Below are 15,703 nucleotides of genomic sequence, written 5' to 3'. Positions count from 1 at the left end.
TATGGCTTATAGTATCGTCTGTTTAGGGAATTGAGGTATTAGGCGTTTGGTTGGTACAAGGCGACATGGGAAGATACCACTAACCCGCATAACACATTATTACTACCTAGGTATGCGCATAGTACTTGAATACTATTGATGATTAGACAGTAACGCGACGTGTTTTCTCAATTATGGAGCAAATATTGCAGACTCTGTGTAGATGCTGCGGCATGTGATTGATCATTTGCACTACTGCCAGCGACGGAGTCCGGGTGGGTGGGGGAGAACGAGGAGGGGGCGGTGAAGGTCTCGTCTCCAATACATGCAATAAACATCTCATCGTACCAAAGACATCAAGAAAGATTGATCTTCTGGAAGGACAGCTAGCGTCAATCGCTGCGGCTTGCGGGTCTTCATAGATTCCCCCACGTGGGCGTATAGACCGTATATCGTGCATGAGATCATGACTCGTGCCGAGGCATCGTTATATGCCGCGTTGGTCTAGTAGCGCGACGTCAAGACTGCCTGTTTGCCACTAAAGTCACTTCCTTCTCTCCTTTAACCTTGAGTATAGCCTGGGAACCCTCGAAAATCCAATTTTCTAACCTCCAAAAGAATAAAAGTGTGATTTTCGATCACGTTCACAGTCTTCGAGACCTAAGACTTGAGTCAACGCCTCCGCGGAACATCGCCAACATGGACGCTTCACCTTCAGCCTTGCTCAAGCTTCTGCTTCCCAAAACACCGTTTCTATTGAAGACAGCACTATGGCACTCTCTATCCATGTCGCCGACGAGTTCAAAGTGGGATCTGAAGACGGAAATCACAGTGAACATGCTCCGCGACATGATGGGCCCCAACTCAACACCAACGCCCATCTCAAAGCTGCAGCGTCTAACCTGCAAAGACCCGGGCGTCAAAGGCAAAATTTGGGTCAGCAAAGTCAAACTAGATGTACCACAAGAAGACGACATCCGACAAATAATGTTCAAAGCCATCGACGACATGAGCACCGGGGAAGAGCAATGGACGAAGCCAGAGCAGCGCCCTCTAGAAGCAGAATGGGACGGCTACCGCGCCTCCGCAAAAGACGACGAACCCGAACCCGCCGACATGAGCGAAAAGGATAAATACGAGAACCTCATGAAAGAAACGACGAGCAAGGTCACACTCCTTTATTTCCACGGCGGCGCAATGTACCTTCTCGACCCAGCGACATCACGACCTCTAACGGGTCGCCTGGCGAAAGAAACAGGCGGTCGCGTTTTCTCAGTGCGATACCGCCTCTCACCACAAGGCCCCTTCCCGTCCGCCTTGCTAGACTGTTTCACGGCGTACCTCTCCCTCCTGCACCCACCCCCAGGCTCCTTCCACGACCCCATCCCCGCCAGCGAAATCGTCTTCGGAGGCGACTCAGCAGGCGGGACATGCTGCACGGCACTCCTCCAACTCCTCCTTCAAATCCACCGCAGCACGCCCGCTGGCCAAACCCCTCGTGTCAATTTCCACGGCAAGCAGGTGGAAATCCCCTTACCGGCTGGTGTGGCATTCGCGTCCCCTTGGCTCGACATCACGCGTAGTCTACCTTCTATCGAGGGCGCAGTAACATACGACTACCTGCCCCCACCTAGCTCAACCGACGCAAGAGAATTTCCCAAAGACGAGGGTGTATGGCCGGCGGATCCCCCACGCGCAGATTTCTACGCCGAAGCAAGCGCGCTGATGCATCCCCTCGTTTCCCCGCTCATCGCAAAAGACTGGAGCAAAAGCCCCCCGCTATTCTTCTCCGTCGGCGAAGAAATGCTACGCGATGAAGATGCCGTTATGGCGCAACGGTGCGTCGCTCAGGGTGTGACGGTCGTGTGGCGCGACTTCGAAGCTATGCCACATTGCTTCGCGATGTTGCTCGAGAGTGTTCCGAGTAGTGCTGTGCATTTCAGCGAGTACGCTAAGTTCTGTAAAGAGGTTGTTGAAGGGAAGAAGATGGAAAGTAATGGCGTGTTTATCAAGGCGAAGACGGTGGAGAGGAGTGAGATGGATGTTAAGACGGGGTTGACGCAGATTCGGTTTGAGGAGGTGGAGGGGTTTATGCAGAAGGGGAAGGAGAGGATTGAGAGGAAGTTTGCGAAGGGGCTGGATCCGGCGAGTGAGAGACCTATGCTTTAGGCTGGTGGTTGGGATTGTGGCGGGTTTGGTTTTGAATGTGAGGGTTTTGTATATAGCGTTTCTTTTGGTGATATATTAGATTCTCTAGCCGGACTCCTACATCGAGTTTAACGAAGAAACTGCGTCGCCCGCTGCTAGGATGTAGCTCTCAACCTTTCTAATCTGCAACAGCAACACTTCCCGTGTGTAGTCCACTGCAACAGTCTTGTTCCTAAGTCCATGAACCAAGGGTTCCCGATCTTTCCCTCTCTGCGCGATGGCCCTGTCGTAGTTGTTATTATTCGTCACCATGGTCCAAGTTTGGTTCGGGTGTGTAAACCAGGGTTCCTCAGCACACGCACTTTTCTCCAACCACACAGAACGCGTCTATCATAGAACGCAACCCATAGAACAAACATTCATACAGCTTCTTATAGTGAGTAATGGCAAGACCCAGGACGCTAACTCGCTTAGCCAAAGTTAAGCTGCACAATACCTAGGTATTCCATCCAGTTCATGAGTTTGAAAAAATAGTTCTGAGTTGCTGAGGAACTATATAAACCTACGCATCTCTCTCTTCTTTCCACACCAACCATTCCAAACTCAACCAACTTGACCAACTTCCAAATTTCCCAAAGAGACTTCAACAAACCCTCACCAACCCGCCAACCCACCAACCACACCCCAACCACCAAGATGAAGCTCACAATCTCCACCATCTTCCTCACCCTCCTGACGGTCACCGCCCGCCCACTGGCCTCCCAAGCCGAACAGCATAGCAGTATATCCGGTACCCCGTGTTCGCTTGTAAACTGCAAATCCGCATGTTTCCTTGGTTCAGAAACATGTCAAATGCTCTGCCAGGGAGACAAAGATGTGAGTTTTCATAATCAACTAAGCTTCCTTTACCAAGAAAAAAAGGAAGGATACTAACCCACACCAAAAGCTTCCCCTCTGCGCCATCGGCACCTCACCCCCAAATTTCAGTCACATGCCAAATCAACGCAAGGACGTAGCTCGCGTACTCCCACCACCCAGACTTTCCATGCCAACACCCTACTGCTCCATCTACACATGCAGCAACATCTGCGACCCGTTATGGTACAAGTGGGCACAGGGAGCTCCAATGCCTCAATGGTGTGCGAGTTATTGTAATGATAATATCTATGTAAGTTGTTTTCTTTTCCCCTTCAGTATGGAGAGATGGACTAACGGGTCATGATTATAGATGCCAATGTGTCCCGAGGGAATTGTACCAGTATACAAGGACGTTTGAGAGAGGCTGGGTGTGCCATGAGGAGGACCAAGGGTGTTGATGCAGAATGATGGGTAATAGTGGAAGGTACTCGGGGGACAGAGATAGCATGAATACAGAGGAATGGATATATCGCCTACAACACAGCCTCTACCACAGCACACAAACTTCCCTCACCGCATCATCCTCGCAGCCTTCGCCTCACAAGCCGCACACCGCCTCACCCTCCTAATGTCATTTCCACTACCATTACCCCCCATCGGCAACTAACCCCCATCCTTGTCCTTCCCACCAGCACTCCCCCTCCCACTCCTCCGTCTCGCCAACCCCCTCTCAACACTACTCTCCAAACTAGTCCCAATCCCCGAATCCGTAAACACGCCCTCCCTCTCCACGCCCCTCGGCACCGGCTCCTCCAAAATAAAATCATCGTCCTCTTCATCATCTGCTTCTTGTTCCTCTCTCGTAGGAATATCTTCCAGCCTAAGCTCATCCCGTTCGTCTTTCGGACTGGGCGAGCTATACGAGAGCGGTTGTTGAGAAGGTAGAGTGGGGAAAGTACGACTAGTGTCGCTGTAGGGTGTGCCTGGTTCTGTGTTGTCTCCGTGTTCGAGTTTGGGGAAGGGTTCGCCTTCTTCTTTCTTGATTTTACGTTGGTGCGCATCTTCCTGGGATGGGGGACTGGAACTGGGACTGCTGAAGAGCAGGGTAAAAACGCCCCATGTGAAGAGCAAGACGGCCATTTCCATGCCCCAGAATGTGAGGATGCCGACTATGGCGCTGGTGAGCCAGTATCGGTACATTAGCCAGCGGAACCCTTCCAATCTGGCGCTGATGCGTACGCTGGCGCGGTAGACTTCGAGGGGGAGTTTCGATCGTATTTCCAAGCGAAGCGAAGACGGTATGTTGCGGTATCCCGGTTCGAACATGACGGATTCCATCATGCTGATCTCGATGTGTTCGGATTCTGTGTGCCAGCCGATAAGATACAGTGGCAGCCGCATGAGCCTGTAGATGATCTCGAGTATCCGGCTTCGGTACGTAAGAAGCACTGGTCTCCGACTTCTGGCTAGTACCGTAGGTGTCTCGCTCGTAGCACCTTCCGTGACGACCTTCTCCGCCGTGGCACCGGGTGTACCGCCCTGACTATGGTCTTCGACACTCCACTCTTCATCCCAGCCGAGTAGATGTTTGACACCCTGGCCGATTGTTGTAGGACCCCGGAACTCCAATCCCACCATCCAGTTCCCCGCTTTCAGGTTTGTATCACTGCGCGGTACTTCCATCTCGACAACGACATCGTACTTCTGGCGGTCCACCAAGCCGGGTATGTTGGCGAGGCCATACGGCCATTTTGCTGGCTTGCCAGTCGGTACGCCATTTGACTGCGTGTGTGCGTAGGGTATTATGGGACCGTGGTCGAATTGCAGGTATACGGGTACGGAGATGCCGCGTACGGGTATGTAGTTGTAGTAGAAGGACGAGTATGCGACGACCGCGAAGGCGAAGAGAATGGTCGAAGTGATGAATAGGAGAACCGTGCGGAGATAGGTTCGCAGTAGGGCCGGCGACGTCGCTATGCGGAGGGGGAGAAGGATGGCGTCCTAGGTACTGGTGAGCATGCGTGTGGGATGTGTGCAGGACTCGCTGCAGCAGAACGCGATGGCGCGCGTCGTGGGGTGGGTGGTCTTACTGTTGCGATCTGAAGAAGTGACCTATCCTCGCGAAAGTCATCCTTGAGTTTCTCCATCGCAGTCTTGTGGGAACGGCCGCCTACATGGCTTGGTGTTGGCATGTCGAGCGCGTCGATCTTCACATGCGGGAGGAGCTGGGCCGGGGTGTGACGTAGGGTGCGCACAGACGACGCACCACGCTAAGCATCCCAGCCAGCATCCTGACATCCCGCCATGATTGCGCCATCATATGCAGGAACAGAAGGATGAACCTGTAACGGACCCGGGAGTCGCTTGAAGATCTAGAGGCACATGAAATACTGTTGCAGATCACATGCTTGTCCACGATGAAGTTGATGAACACGTTTCGATTAAGCAAGAAACTACCCTTGCCATGCCAATAATCCTACACGATACATCCGTCCGATTCAAATCCAAATACATAAGAGACCCGAATGCGATGTGACTGTGAGCCATCTATCGACCTCAACGCCATTAGGTCAACAGTCTGCCAAACCGTGAACCCAAACGCCAGAGGAAGCAGAACCCATACAGATCGTACTCGCAAAACACGTGGTATCATCCCAGAAAACCTTCGGCTCATGTGAAGGAAGCAACAAGACGAATAGCGAAAATCGATGTAAAAACACATTGTACTTAACCAAAACGCTCCGACCAAACAAAGGAAATTCGTGAAGACGCAAATAAGGCTGCACTAGCCGGACGATGCCGTCGCGTTGCCGCATGGAAAGTTCCGCTCTAAGGCCAGGCGACTCGCTCGACTTTTATCCGGGACCGTCTAACAAAGATCCAAGGACTTTTGAGAAATATGCAAGTGCATGTAACGTGCGTAATAACAACATAGCTGCTGAAACAGCTAGAAGGCAAAAGGTCGTGGCTATCGTAAAGTCGTCGGTACATCCCCGTGGAAGACTACTGGTGCTTCCATCCAGATACTCGTCGTTCCATCGTCCGATCTTCCGCACGTCGGGTTGTGGAGTGGTGACACACTCAAGAGAATTTACCCATCTTAGGAGGTCCATGGGGTTTGGTGGGAGAGCCCATGACCGACTTTTGTAACCGCGATGTAGCCTTGGTGACACCGGAAAGGGGTGAGCTGCGGTTCATAGTCGTGCCGTTCTTCAAAGGCGATTTGGCTACTCTGTTTGACCGAGTGCGTTTTCGTAGAGGAGTTATCAGGGCCTCAGCGGACTTGCCAGATCGAACTGGGCGGGAAACGGAGGCGCGCGCCGCAGGATCCGATGGCAGAGAAGCAACATCGCGATAACGGTTCTGGTTGCTGCGGAAAGCGGTAACGACGCCACGGTCGAAGTGCTGAAGCATAAGGTCTGATGTAGCCCGTGCGCGTGCGTTGGGCGTGACAGAGGAAGGTGCCGCTGGGGTGGAGCCAGGATGTGGCATGCTAGAGCTTGCCGGTGTAGCCGGCACATCAGTAAAGTCGAACTCATCGTCGAACTCATCTCCATCGGTGTCGTCGGTGTCAATCTCCAAAAAGTCGGCGAGGTTGAGGTCCTCATCGTATTCATCACTCGAAGAACCCTCCTCATCTTCGTCAACGAGGCCCATGTTACCGTTGGAAGAAATGCTTACGAAGGGATAGAATGCCTCCGGGGGACCAATGCTTTCGTTTCCAAAAGCAAAGTCATTGCCCGAAGCAGACCCAAATATGCCAGTAAGCATGATATCGGTGTTGAGATTGTTGTTGAAAACTTCGTTACTGTTCTCGCTGTCGGAGGCGTTGAGTTGAGCAATGGAGTTCCGAGGACTGTTGTTGACAGTACCGCTCGTACTACTCTGGTAATCGGTCATAGGAATCCACGGAATCAGTACCGTGCGTGGACGGTAGAATGCAACAGCCTTAGTCGACCTGTTAGTGACAGCAATGGCTTGGTCAGACTCGTCGTGGATGAAGACGCCGCGAGTTGGCGGAATTTGGCGGCCAATCGGACGAGAGCTTCGTTGAAACGGCTTAGGTGTTGCAGCGCGCGAGCCCGGTGCTGAGGCCGGTCGCTGTAGAACAGAGTGCTTAGGCGTGCGTGGTAGTATGTCGGTACCAAAGTCTTCTTCGTCAGTGGTGTCACCAATGTCAGCTGATGAGAAACGTTAGTCATTGAGTAAAAGCAATTATAGGGCACTACCATACACTCATAGCCACTGGATTCGCCAGTTGACTCGCCATCGGATTCTTCCGAGTTGTCGACTTGAGTGATGCGCGACTCGCCCTGCTCAAAGTCCCAGAAGGAGGCGTCGGACTGCGGAGAAGCCATGTCTCCGTTGTCATCATCGTAGTCCATCTCAAGAAGTTGATGCAAACTGGGAGGGATCTTATCTTGATCCATGAAGAGATCAGGGAAGACACTGCTGTCGAGCTCTGAAGATTCCGAACTGGAACTATCTGATACTTGAACGTCATCGTCAAAGCGGACGCGCTTGGCTGAGCCGTCTGAAAACTTTCTCTTGGCCATAGGAACAGGGGATGCAGGGAGAGCATCTGGCTCGAAGAAGGGAGTGAACCCATAGTCGGGAAGACTTGCCATGAACGTATCGTCTAATGGGACAGTGACATCGAAGATGTTGTCGCTCAAACAACTCTCAAGACTGAGTCGTCGAGCATCACGATACTCATTGAGAAGGGTAGTAGCTTGTTGCTCTTCCTGGAGGATGTAGCTCTCTTCTTGTTGCTCCATCATCTCCATGTCGGACTCGTCATCGTCAGGGACGAGGTTGACGCCGCTGTAGTCTTCATCGTCGCTCTCAATAGCGTTTTCATAGCTTACTTGGGGTTCGTCGTCTTCTTTGTAGGTCAACAGCGGTATGCTAGAGGCGGCGCTTAGTTTCCTAGCCAGCTTTCGGCGGGGAAACGACTCTTGATCTGTGGAATCGTCACCAAACAGCACTGATGTGCTTGAGAGATTGCTAAAGGTGCGCTTCTTGTTACTCATTAGTAGCTGGTTTACCGGGTGCTTGTTGGGCATGAGCACTGTCTCGTTCACGTCGTCTTCGGCGTGAGACTCGTCGTCGTCTGCAGGCTCGACGCGGATAGAAGGGCGCTTTCCCTTGCCCTTGCCTCCCCTACGATAGCTGTAGGGCATGGCCGGTACATCCGCATCCGTCTCGTCGTCGAGCTCGATGTCTTTGGCAGTGCTACTGTCCTCTTCGTCGTCTTCTTCCGCGGCACCTTCGGTAGCCGACTGGTCACCGCCGCGTCCTTGAGTACGGGGTGTGCTGCCTGCGACTGTGTCTGGCGAGGCAGAGCGCTGGTCACTGCCGTTGGTGTTTGTAGTAGTCTCGTGTACGAGTTTGCGGTCTTGGTTGTTATGTCCACCGAGAGTAGGCGACCGAGCGTGTGTATGGTGAGCCATGGTCGGTTATGTCTTTGGAGTTCGTCTTTGTAGTGATGGAGGCGTGGTGAAGGGTCGCGGGTGATGGTTACAAGTCGGGGTGGTGTCGGAGTGAGCGGCCGGTCGGAATATGGAATCGTAAGGGGTGATAGCGTTCGTCGGCTGGATCTTTGGTGTACTGAGGGGGAGGGCTGGCGAACTATGCTGAGCCCTTGGTGTTTCGTCGATCTTCAAGCGTTGAGCAAGTAGTAATGACAATGATGGTGTTTTGCGGCGCAGGCCAGACGATTGCCAATTGGTTGAGACGAGATTGCGCAGGGGATACTGCACGCAGTCGTAGTATTGGTATCGTCGTAGAGGTTGAAATTCCGTGAGCTGTCGGGCTGATGCAGCCCATGGGCGGGCTGCACCAGGAGTTTAGAGCTCAGCGAGTGCCTGCGGCATTGTCTCGACGATGGTAGGGGTATAGATGTGGTTATTGTGTGTTTCTGGTATGTTTCTGTGTGACTTGAACGTCTTTGGGCTGGTGTGGAGAGAGAATGCGGGCGAGTGAGAGAATATGTTGATAAGTTTTAGTTCGGCACTAGCGTAGAATCGCAGTCCGAGCGTCTAGTTCCTTGCGCGCAGCGATGACTCCATAACGAGCACCAATGAACGGCCATAATGCGACATGCAAGTCAGCCAAAGACATGGTGCTCTATACACCTAGCGCAACGTATCTCGTAATTTCTTCTTCAATTGCCTCTCCAGCGCAGTCCTCCAACGCCTGTCGCGTGCCCCTCACCAGGAAATTTTGGTTTCTCGCCGAAATAACCCCACTGAAACTAACTTGGACGTGCGCAGTGCGTGCAGCGATGAGGCAACACGGGGCTAATACACGGTAACGGCTTCAGCCTATTGGTTGGCTGTAAGACGCAGGCCCCGGGTTTGCACATGCTGCGACGAACAGCACGACGCAGAGAGTAGATTACCGCTGCCCGTCTTCTCCTTGCATCGTCATCTTTAATATCCGCCCTAGCAAACCCATCAACTCGAAATTTGCGCCTACGCGACCCCGACCTCGCGATGCGATCGTGATCTGCCAAAACTGGAGTACGCTTGACGTCGCCCGGCATTGTGCCCCTCCAGATGCACCCATATCGATACGCACTGGGCTGGTATTGACGTTGGCGCCCGCTGGCAAAGAAGCGGTGAAGAGGTGCAAACGTAGCCGGCGCCTCAAACAGTAAAGGTACAGCAACTTGCGGGCCGCTCCTGCTTGTCACAATGCAGGTGTCTGTCCCTGAGACGGTCGTCTGTGTATCGCACATGTGAATTAATTGCCTCCAGGGCTTGCTCTGATCTTCATCTTCCGTGCAATGACTATGGAGCCTTCTCCGCTGAACCGCTTTGTTTGTTTTGGACACCTTGCGTTAACTTTTGCGTCAACTTTTTTTTTGTGAGGCTGAGCTTTACCTTGCTCGGGGTGCATTGGTGGGCCGATCCACTGCGTTCCGGTTGGGTCGAGTTTCTTCGAGCCCGGAGCCAGGATTCAATACCCAGATCTTCGACAAGTCACATGTGCATATGCTCTTCATTGGCTATTGAGCGTCCGCGCATGTACCTGAAGAGTAAATATCTTGTTAGCATCCACGTACATCCAAACTTTGTAGGTGTCAAGGCTGCACCGTGTGGTTGCGGACGACGATAATTACGACCATTACATAATATGTCAAACTTCATGTACATGCTTGGGTACGCCCAAGTTCTACTGTGAGCTTACGCCCGAATACAGAAGACATGTAGAGAAGAGACTTCCACCGCCTCCACACCTCCCGGCTGCCTCCCCCACCCACCCTAGACTTTCTTTCTCGAGCTTACTGCACGATCTTCAACATGTCATATGTGCATATACTTCTATTGGCTGTCGGGCGCTCCTCATTGGCCCGCGGACACCTACATACGGAGTACATACATGCAAAGCAGGTTTTTAATTGGTCTAACCACCCAAGTATAACCCAGACGCTAGCTATTGCAGCGGCACACCATCTAGTCGATTTTCGTAGGTGCAGAGAGGCCCGTTATCAAAAGACAACATTTACTTTTGTTGGGTTGTTGATTGCAACGTTGTCGGTCAAACCAGCAGATGCCCAAAGGTCGGTCTGGCCGAGCCGCCGTTGACATGGCTTTGCTTGGTACAGGGTGGAGTACCGGTGGAGCCTAGAAGCGACGAACACACTCAGGGTTTGTGGTCGGAAAATCTGGATCACGCGCAACATATCTTCACTTTCTTCAACGGGGTAAATCGACAAGGGGTCCCCATACTTTTAGATGTCATCGTCTTCGGGCCCTTTCTTCTTCGAGGTAGCATTACGCAAATGTATGTAGTATGTATGTACAAGAGTCCGGTAGGCTATATGCAAGTGGCCGAAATAGCGGACTTCAAACGTCTAGCTGCTCTCTGTCCCTGGAAGGACAAGTGAGCCGGTTACGGTGCAGTTGCGATTGGACAATGCGGCAGTAAGCAGCTCACGTGTTCTCTCCCAGTGCCGGCTCGGCGCCTTCGATGTTGAAGATATCTCTAGGCGAGGCAGGAGCCTCAAGCTTGGCAAGCGGTGCGAGATTGCCTAGACCACGAATGATATCTTCGTGATCGAAGCCCAGATTGTAGAGCATCTGCGCAGCCCACTTGAGCGTATCGTGCAGTTCTGCACGCGTGGCCTCTGATAACCCCTTGCCACGTCTTTCCTCGAGCTCCACCTCGTTTTGGACCTTCCGAATGATGGCCCAGATCGTCTGTCGGTTAGGGTGGATTCGCCCCTGTAGGATGAGCGTGGCGCCACCATCCTGGACAATCTCAATGTCTTCTGGTCGATCTTCGTATTCTTTGCTCTTGGTGACGCGATATTGTGGCATTGTGGGTAATCCACCAGGCGCTCTGTAGGGCGAGAAAACTTCGCGTGACTGGTGACACCATATCTCGACGATCTCTTTGCCCTTGGCACTGCCGTATCCGTCGAGCACACCGCTTAGTATGCGGTTGAAGTCATCTGTGGAAAGATTGACCGCTTGACGGGATGAGAATGAGAGGAACCGGGCGCAGTAATCTTTCCACTCATCATCTACAGTTGATAGTATGGACAGTGTGCAGTACAGTTCCTCGCGGATGTTGCTGAGTATCATCTGTTCCCATGCAAACAGCAGTCCAGTGAAGCAGTCCTGAGCACGTGTCTTTGCTTCGTGGGGACCATTTGAGGTTCGAAGAAGTTCTGCAGCAAAGCTTGAGATGATGATAGATCGCGGCCTGAACGTAGATGCCTCTTCCACATACTTTTGCATGCCTCTGATGGTATCCCAGTTCTGAAGCTTGATCTGAGAACACAGCAAGGCTACCAAGATTTCAGCCGGCATACGCTGCTGCTTGTGCTTCTCGTTCCAAGTTCCAGCGCTTTTGATCACGTCCAAGACGAGATCGTTTTCTCCAGCCATTGTGCCAAAGCGAACAACGGATGCGGACATGTTGCGATGACTGTGCAACTCGCGACCGATAATAGGACCGTCCAGATCATCGGAAAACAGCAACCAACGGCCCACGTCGTACATCTTCGACTCGGTAACTAGATCCAGCAACCGCGCGAGGAGAGGTATAGGAATCTTGTTCTCGAAAGCTGGGAACTCAACCGGCGGAAGATGACTTGTGAACGGCTCGTCTGGTCGTAGCTGCGGACTATTTTGAAGGGTTTCGAAGAACTCGTGTACAGACTTTTGTTTGTTGTCATCTGTATGTTGTTGAAGCATGGACAATGTCGTCAATGCTCCCTGAACGTCACCGTTGTTGATAAAAGCATGCATGGCCCGATGCAACATGCTGAGTGGGATAGTGGTTGGCTCAAAAAAGTAGGGTACTTCAGTACTTGACGAAGCAGACGCGTTGGCAGCGCCTACCTCAGTGCCAAACCCTGGAGCCAGCTCGAAGATGCGCAAGAGCAGCTCGGGTCGCTTCTCTGGTACGAAGCCGCCGGACTCGATAAGCCGGACCATGATGGAATCCCAAGCTGAGGAACCGAGACTTAGGTTGTTCCTATCTAAGAAGTCCTTCAAGGTCTTGATAGAAGCGACTAGGCTCTCTGGAGTAGCACCACGAGCTCCAACTCCCAGTCGCATCTGGTTGACAAGCCCATCGACAAAAGCCGTAACGACTTCGCTGCTTATAGTCCTTCGGGTTCGGGCGCGGTCTTCAGCACGTGGCAAAGCATTCCCGCTCATCGGAACCAAGTTCCACGGACTTGGTGGTGCTGGTGTTTTCTGTTGCTCTGCTTCCATAATCTCCCTCCAGCTGATAAGCGCCCAGCTGTGGTTCCCTTCCTTCGCTGCCATTTGCTCCAGGATGTAAGCACCATCAAGTGTCCAGCCTCCGTGTAAACACGACCACAAACAAAGCTCTAGCCATAGCTCCGGAGCCACCTCTGTGACCTGCACCTTGTAACGGGACCCAGGTATCTCATGACCGAGGAAGTAGTGGGCATTTGCGCGATCCTTGGCAGTCTTGACGGAAGCTTCGTGAGCATTCCAGGTGGCGTCAGACAGGGCTGTCAAGATCTTGGTCGAAAGCATGTGAAGGGTCGGAGGTTGTTGAAGTGCATGCTTGTCCAGGGGATTTCGATATGTGTAGACTGAGTCAGGCATGAAACCCAGATGGTGCAGGTAGGCAATCATCTCCAAGACACGCGGCATGACAGTCTCCTGTCCGCCACGGTCTTGTTCCGCAGCTGACAATATCATGTGCCCTAGGCTCCTCCACAGCTGTCCCAGGGCTCGCTTAATAGAAACATGCGGATACCGGATCGACTCTGGAGCGGATGTTACAGCGTCTAGGGTACGCTGCAGCTTGCGATTCGGAAAGGTTCGTTGGAGGCGCATAGGACCTTCAGTCAGCTCTTTCAGAGGCCGGTGCTCTTCTCCTTGTAACACAGCGTTTGCATACTGCTCGAGATGCTCAGTGAGGTCGTTCGAGCTTTTCCCATCCTCCGTGAGCTTCCTGACCATCCAGATGACCGTTGGCCATTTCCCCGCCTCCAAACCAAGGTGGCTCAGAATATCCACAGAGGCATCCTGAGCCTTGTTGATGAAAAGGGCGAGGTCGAGTGACGTTATCGGCTTCTCTGGGTTCTCATCGGGCTCTTGCCGCAAGTAGTTCGGAAGGAATGGCTCAATGGCAGCAAGCCATGTGTTGACATCATCACGGGCCTCTCGAGGTGGGTAGGGTATGCATGAGTGGATGCGTTCCTTGGGCTTGGGCGGATATACTGGGACAATCACATCTTCCCCATCTTGCGTCGAAAGCTGGGTTTGTGACTGAGCGTCTGCGGGGCGGCGTTTCCCAGATGTGAAGGTGCGCTTGGAGCGTCTACCGAGGGCGGGAACGAGGAAGGCGGCGACGGAACAGGGAGCAGCGATTCCACGAGGGTTCGGACGGAAAGCCTGTGAGAGGGCGCTGCGAAAACATGTATGCGCAGCGCTCATTGAGGGGTGGCGGGCGAGGGGTGAGGGTGAATGCTCGTGCCAGCGGCATGTCTTGACTTTTTCTGACTGGGATCATGACGAACTGCACTCTCCAGATCCGAGACGCGCTAAAGTGACGGACAGGGATCAGCGCCCGAGCTCCCAGGCTGCCTGCCACTAGCGCCCCCCAGTGACCTCACGCGTCGACCCGCGCAAACATTTCGCGACATTTCCAGCAGTTGAACCAAGGCTGGACACATTGACCGTCGCAGCCTAAGACGTTCGCATACATAAGCGACTACCTCCGCGCGTGTTCGCTAATTATTGCAGCTCAACCTCTACCAACCACACAGCACACTGACATACCGCGACTATGGGTGTCTATCGCGTCGGTAAGTACTGAATGAACCCAAGTTCTACGCAGCCAACCGTCTTCCTATGTCATGAAATACATACTGTTTTACGCAACTCCGGACTGAACTAACCATAAATTAGAGGTCTCCCCTAACAACCGCGCTGGCTGTCAAGTCAAGGAATGCAAAGAAGCCGGCTCAAAGATCACAAAGGGCCAGTTCCGCTTTGCGGTTCAGGTCACCATTCATGAGCATGTCAGCTGGCAATACCGCCATTGGTAGGGTCTGCCATGATCTGTCTTCCAGCAAATTTACTGATGTGTCCAGGGGATGCGTTACCCCCAAGCAGATCGAGAACCTGATCGAGGTGTCCGGAGGCGACACTGACATGGTCGACGGCTACGACGAGTTGCCTGCAGACTTCCAGGAGTCGGTCAAGTTCGCGCTAGAGAACGGCCATATCCCAGATGCAGACTGCACGCATGTAAGTATCTTCACACCATCTCTACGAAATACTCAGACTCAGCTTTACTAACATCATCGTCAGCCTGAGGATGTTGAATATAACCGACCAGGCGCTAAGAAGCCTCGAGCGAAGAAAGCCAAGAAGGCCGACGACGAGGACGGCGATGACGCGGAGGAGAAACCTAAGAAGAAGCCCGCAGCCAAGGGCAAGAAGAACGCCGTCAAAGACGAAGACGAGGAGGACGCGCCTGCGCCGGCCCCGAAGAAGCGCGGTCCCAAAGCCAAGAAGGTCAAGGATGAAGAGGAGGAGGATGCGCCAGCTCCCGCCCCGAAGAAGCGTGGTCGGCCGGCCAAGAAAGCGGTCGCTGAGGAAGAAGACGGCGACGAGGAAGAGGCAGCTCCTCCGGCCAAGAAGGCTCGTGCCAGCGGTAGGACCAAGAACGCCCCCAAGTACAACGACAGTGAGGACGAGGCCCCTGCCCCCAAGAAGACCCGCGGCAAGAAGGCTGCGCCCAAGCAAGAGCCGGTAGACGAAGACGAGGATATGGCTGAGGATGCCCCGGCTCCCAAGAAAGCCCGAGGCAAGAAGGCCGCAGCGGCCAAGGTCGAGCCTGAGGCCGATAGTGACGTCGAGGAGGAAGCTCCCGCGCCTAAGAAGGTCCCCCAGAAGAGGTACGTTTCATCGAACGAGACACCAGTATGTTCATGACTAATTGTGTATAGGGGCCGCAAGAAGGCCGTCCCAGCCGACGAGTAAGCTCGCCTCACGCACGAAAAGCAGCACGCGTTACCGAACAATCTAGTCAGTCCGTATCGAGGCGTTAGCGGGGTGTCACCGGGGAGTATTGTTGAAACAGTAGAGATACCCAGGAGAGCGTCGTGTTTATGAGGAAGGAAAAGTTACAGCAGGTCGTTTCTTTGGGTCGGTATCACAACGGTTGTTCTTTGTTTCCTCATGTTGTCGGTGTCTGTTTCGTTGCTGTATTT

General features: G+C 53.1%; 5 protein-coding genes across 5 annotated transcripts; 2 read left to right on the top strand and 3 right to left on the bottom strand.

Moving 5' to 3' along the window:
- Positions 1-678: 678 nt before the first annotated feature.
- J4E84_001276 (uncharacterized protein) lies at positions 679-2,148 on the top strand (the record flags this gene model as incomplete). Its single annotated transcript, XM_049383909.1, has 1 exon — positions 679-2,148. The coding sequence occupies one exon, from the start codon at positions 679-681 to the stop codon at positions 2,146-2,148; it is 1,470 nt and encodes a 489-aa protein (XP_049249427.1).
- Positions 2,149-3,648: 1,500 nt separating this feature from the next.
- On the bottom strand, positions 3,649-5,132 carry J4E84_001275 (uncharacterized protein; the record flags this gene model as incomplete). The annotated part of the gene is made up of 2 exons (XM_049383908.1): positions 3,649-4,986; positions 5,076-5,132. The coding sequence occupies 2 exons, from the start codon at positions 5,130-5,132 to the stop codon at positions 3,649-3,651; spliced, it is 1,395 nt and encodes a 464-aa protein (XP_049249426.1).
- A 934-nt stretch (positions 5,133-6,066) lies between these two features.
- J4E84_001274 (uncharacterized protein) lies at positions 6,067-8,438 on the bottom strand (the record flags this gene model as incomplete). The annotated part of the gene is made up of 2 exons (XM_049383907.1): positions 6,067-7,166; positions 7,220-8,438. The coding sequence occupies 2 exons, from the start codon at positions 8,436-8,438 to the stop codon at positions 6,067-6,069; spliced, it is 2,319 nt and encodes a 772-aa protein (XP_049249425.1).
- Positions 8,439-10,925: 2,487 nt separating this feature from the next.
- On the bottom strand, positions 10,926-13,919 carry J4E84_001273 (uncharacterized protein; the record flags this gene model as incomplete). Its single annotated transcript, XM_049383906.1, has 1 exon — positions 10,926-13,919. The coding sequence occupies one exon, from the start codon at positions 13,917-13,919 to the stop codon at positions 10,926-10,928; it is 2,994 nt and encodes a 997-aa protein (XP_049249424.1).
- Positions 13,920-14,271: 352 nt separating this feature from the next.
- J4E84_001272 (uncharacterized protein) lies at positions 14,272-15,473 on the top strand (the record flags this gene model as incomplete). The annotated part of the gene is made up of 5 exons (XM_049383905.1): positions 14,272-14,290; positions 14,394-14,529; positions 14,579-14,735; positions 14,799-15,388; positions 15,440-15,473. The coding sequence occupies 5 exons, from the start codon at positions 14,272-14,274 to the stop codon at positions 15,471-15,473; spliced, it is 936 nt and encodes a 311-aa protein (XP_049249423.1).
- Between the last annotated feature and the right edge of the window lie 230 nt (positions 15,474-15,703).

Source organism: Alternaria hordeiaustralica (genome assembly GCF_023758085.1).
Source record: "Alternaria hordeiaustralica strain BMP 2776 chromosome Unknown scaffold_1, whole genome shotgun sequence".
Lineage (NCBI taxonomy): Eukaryota > Fungi > Ascomycota > Dothideomycetes > Pleosporales > Pleosporaceae > Alternaria > Alternaria hordeiaustralica.
The sequence above is the reverse complement of the archived record's forward strand: the minus strand, read 5'-3'. Positions and strand labels throughout refer to the sequence as shown.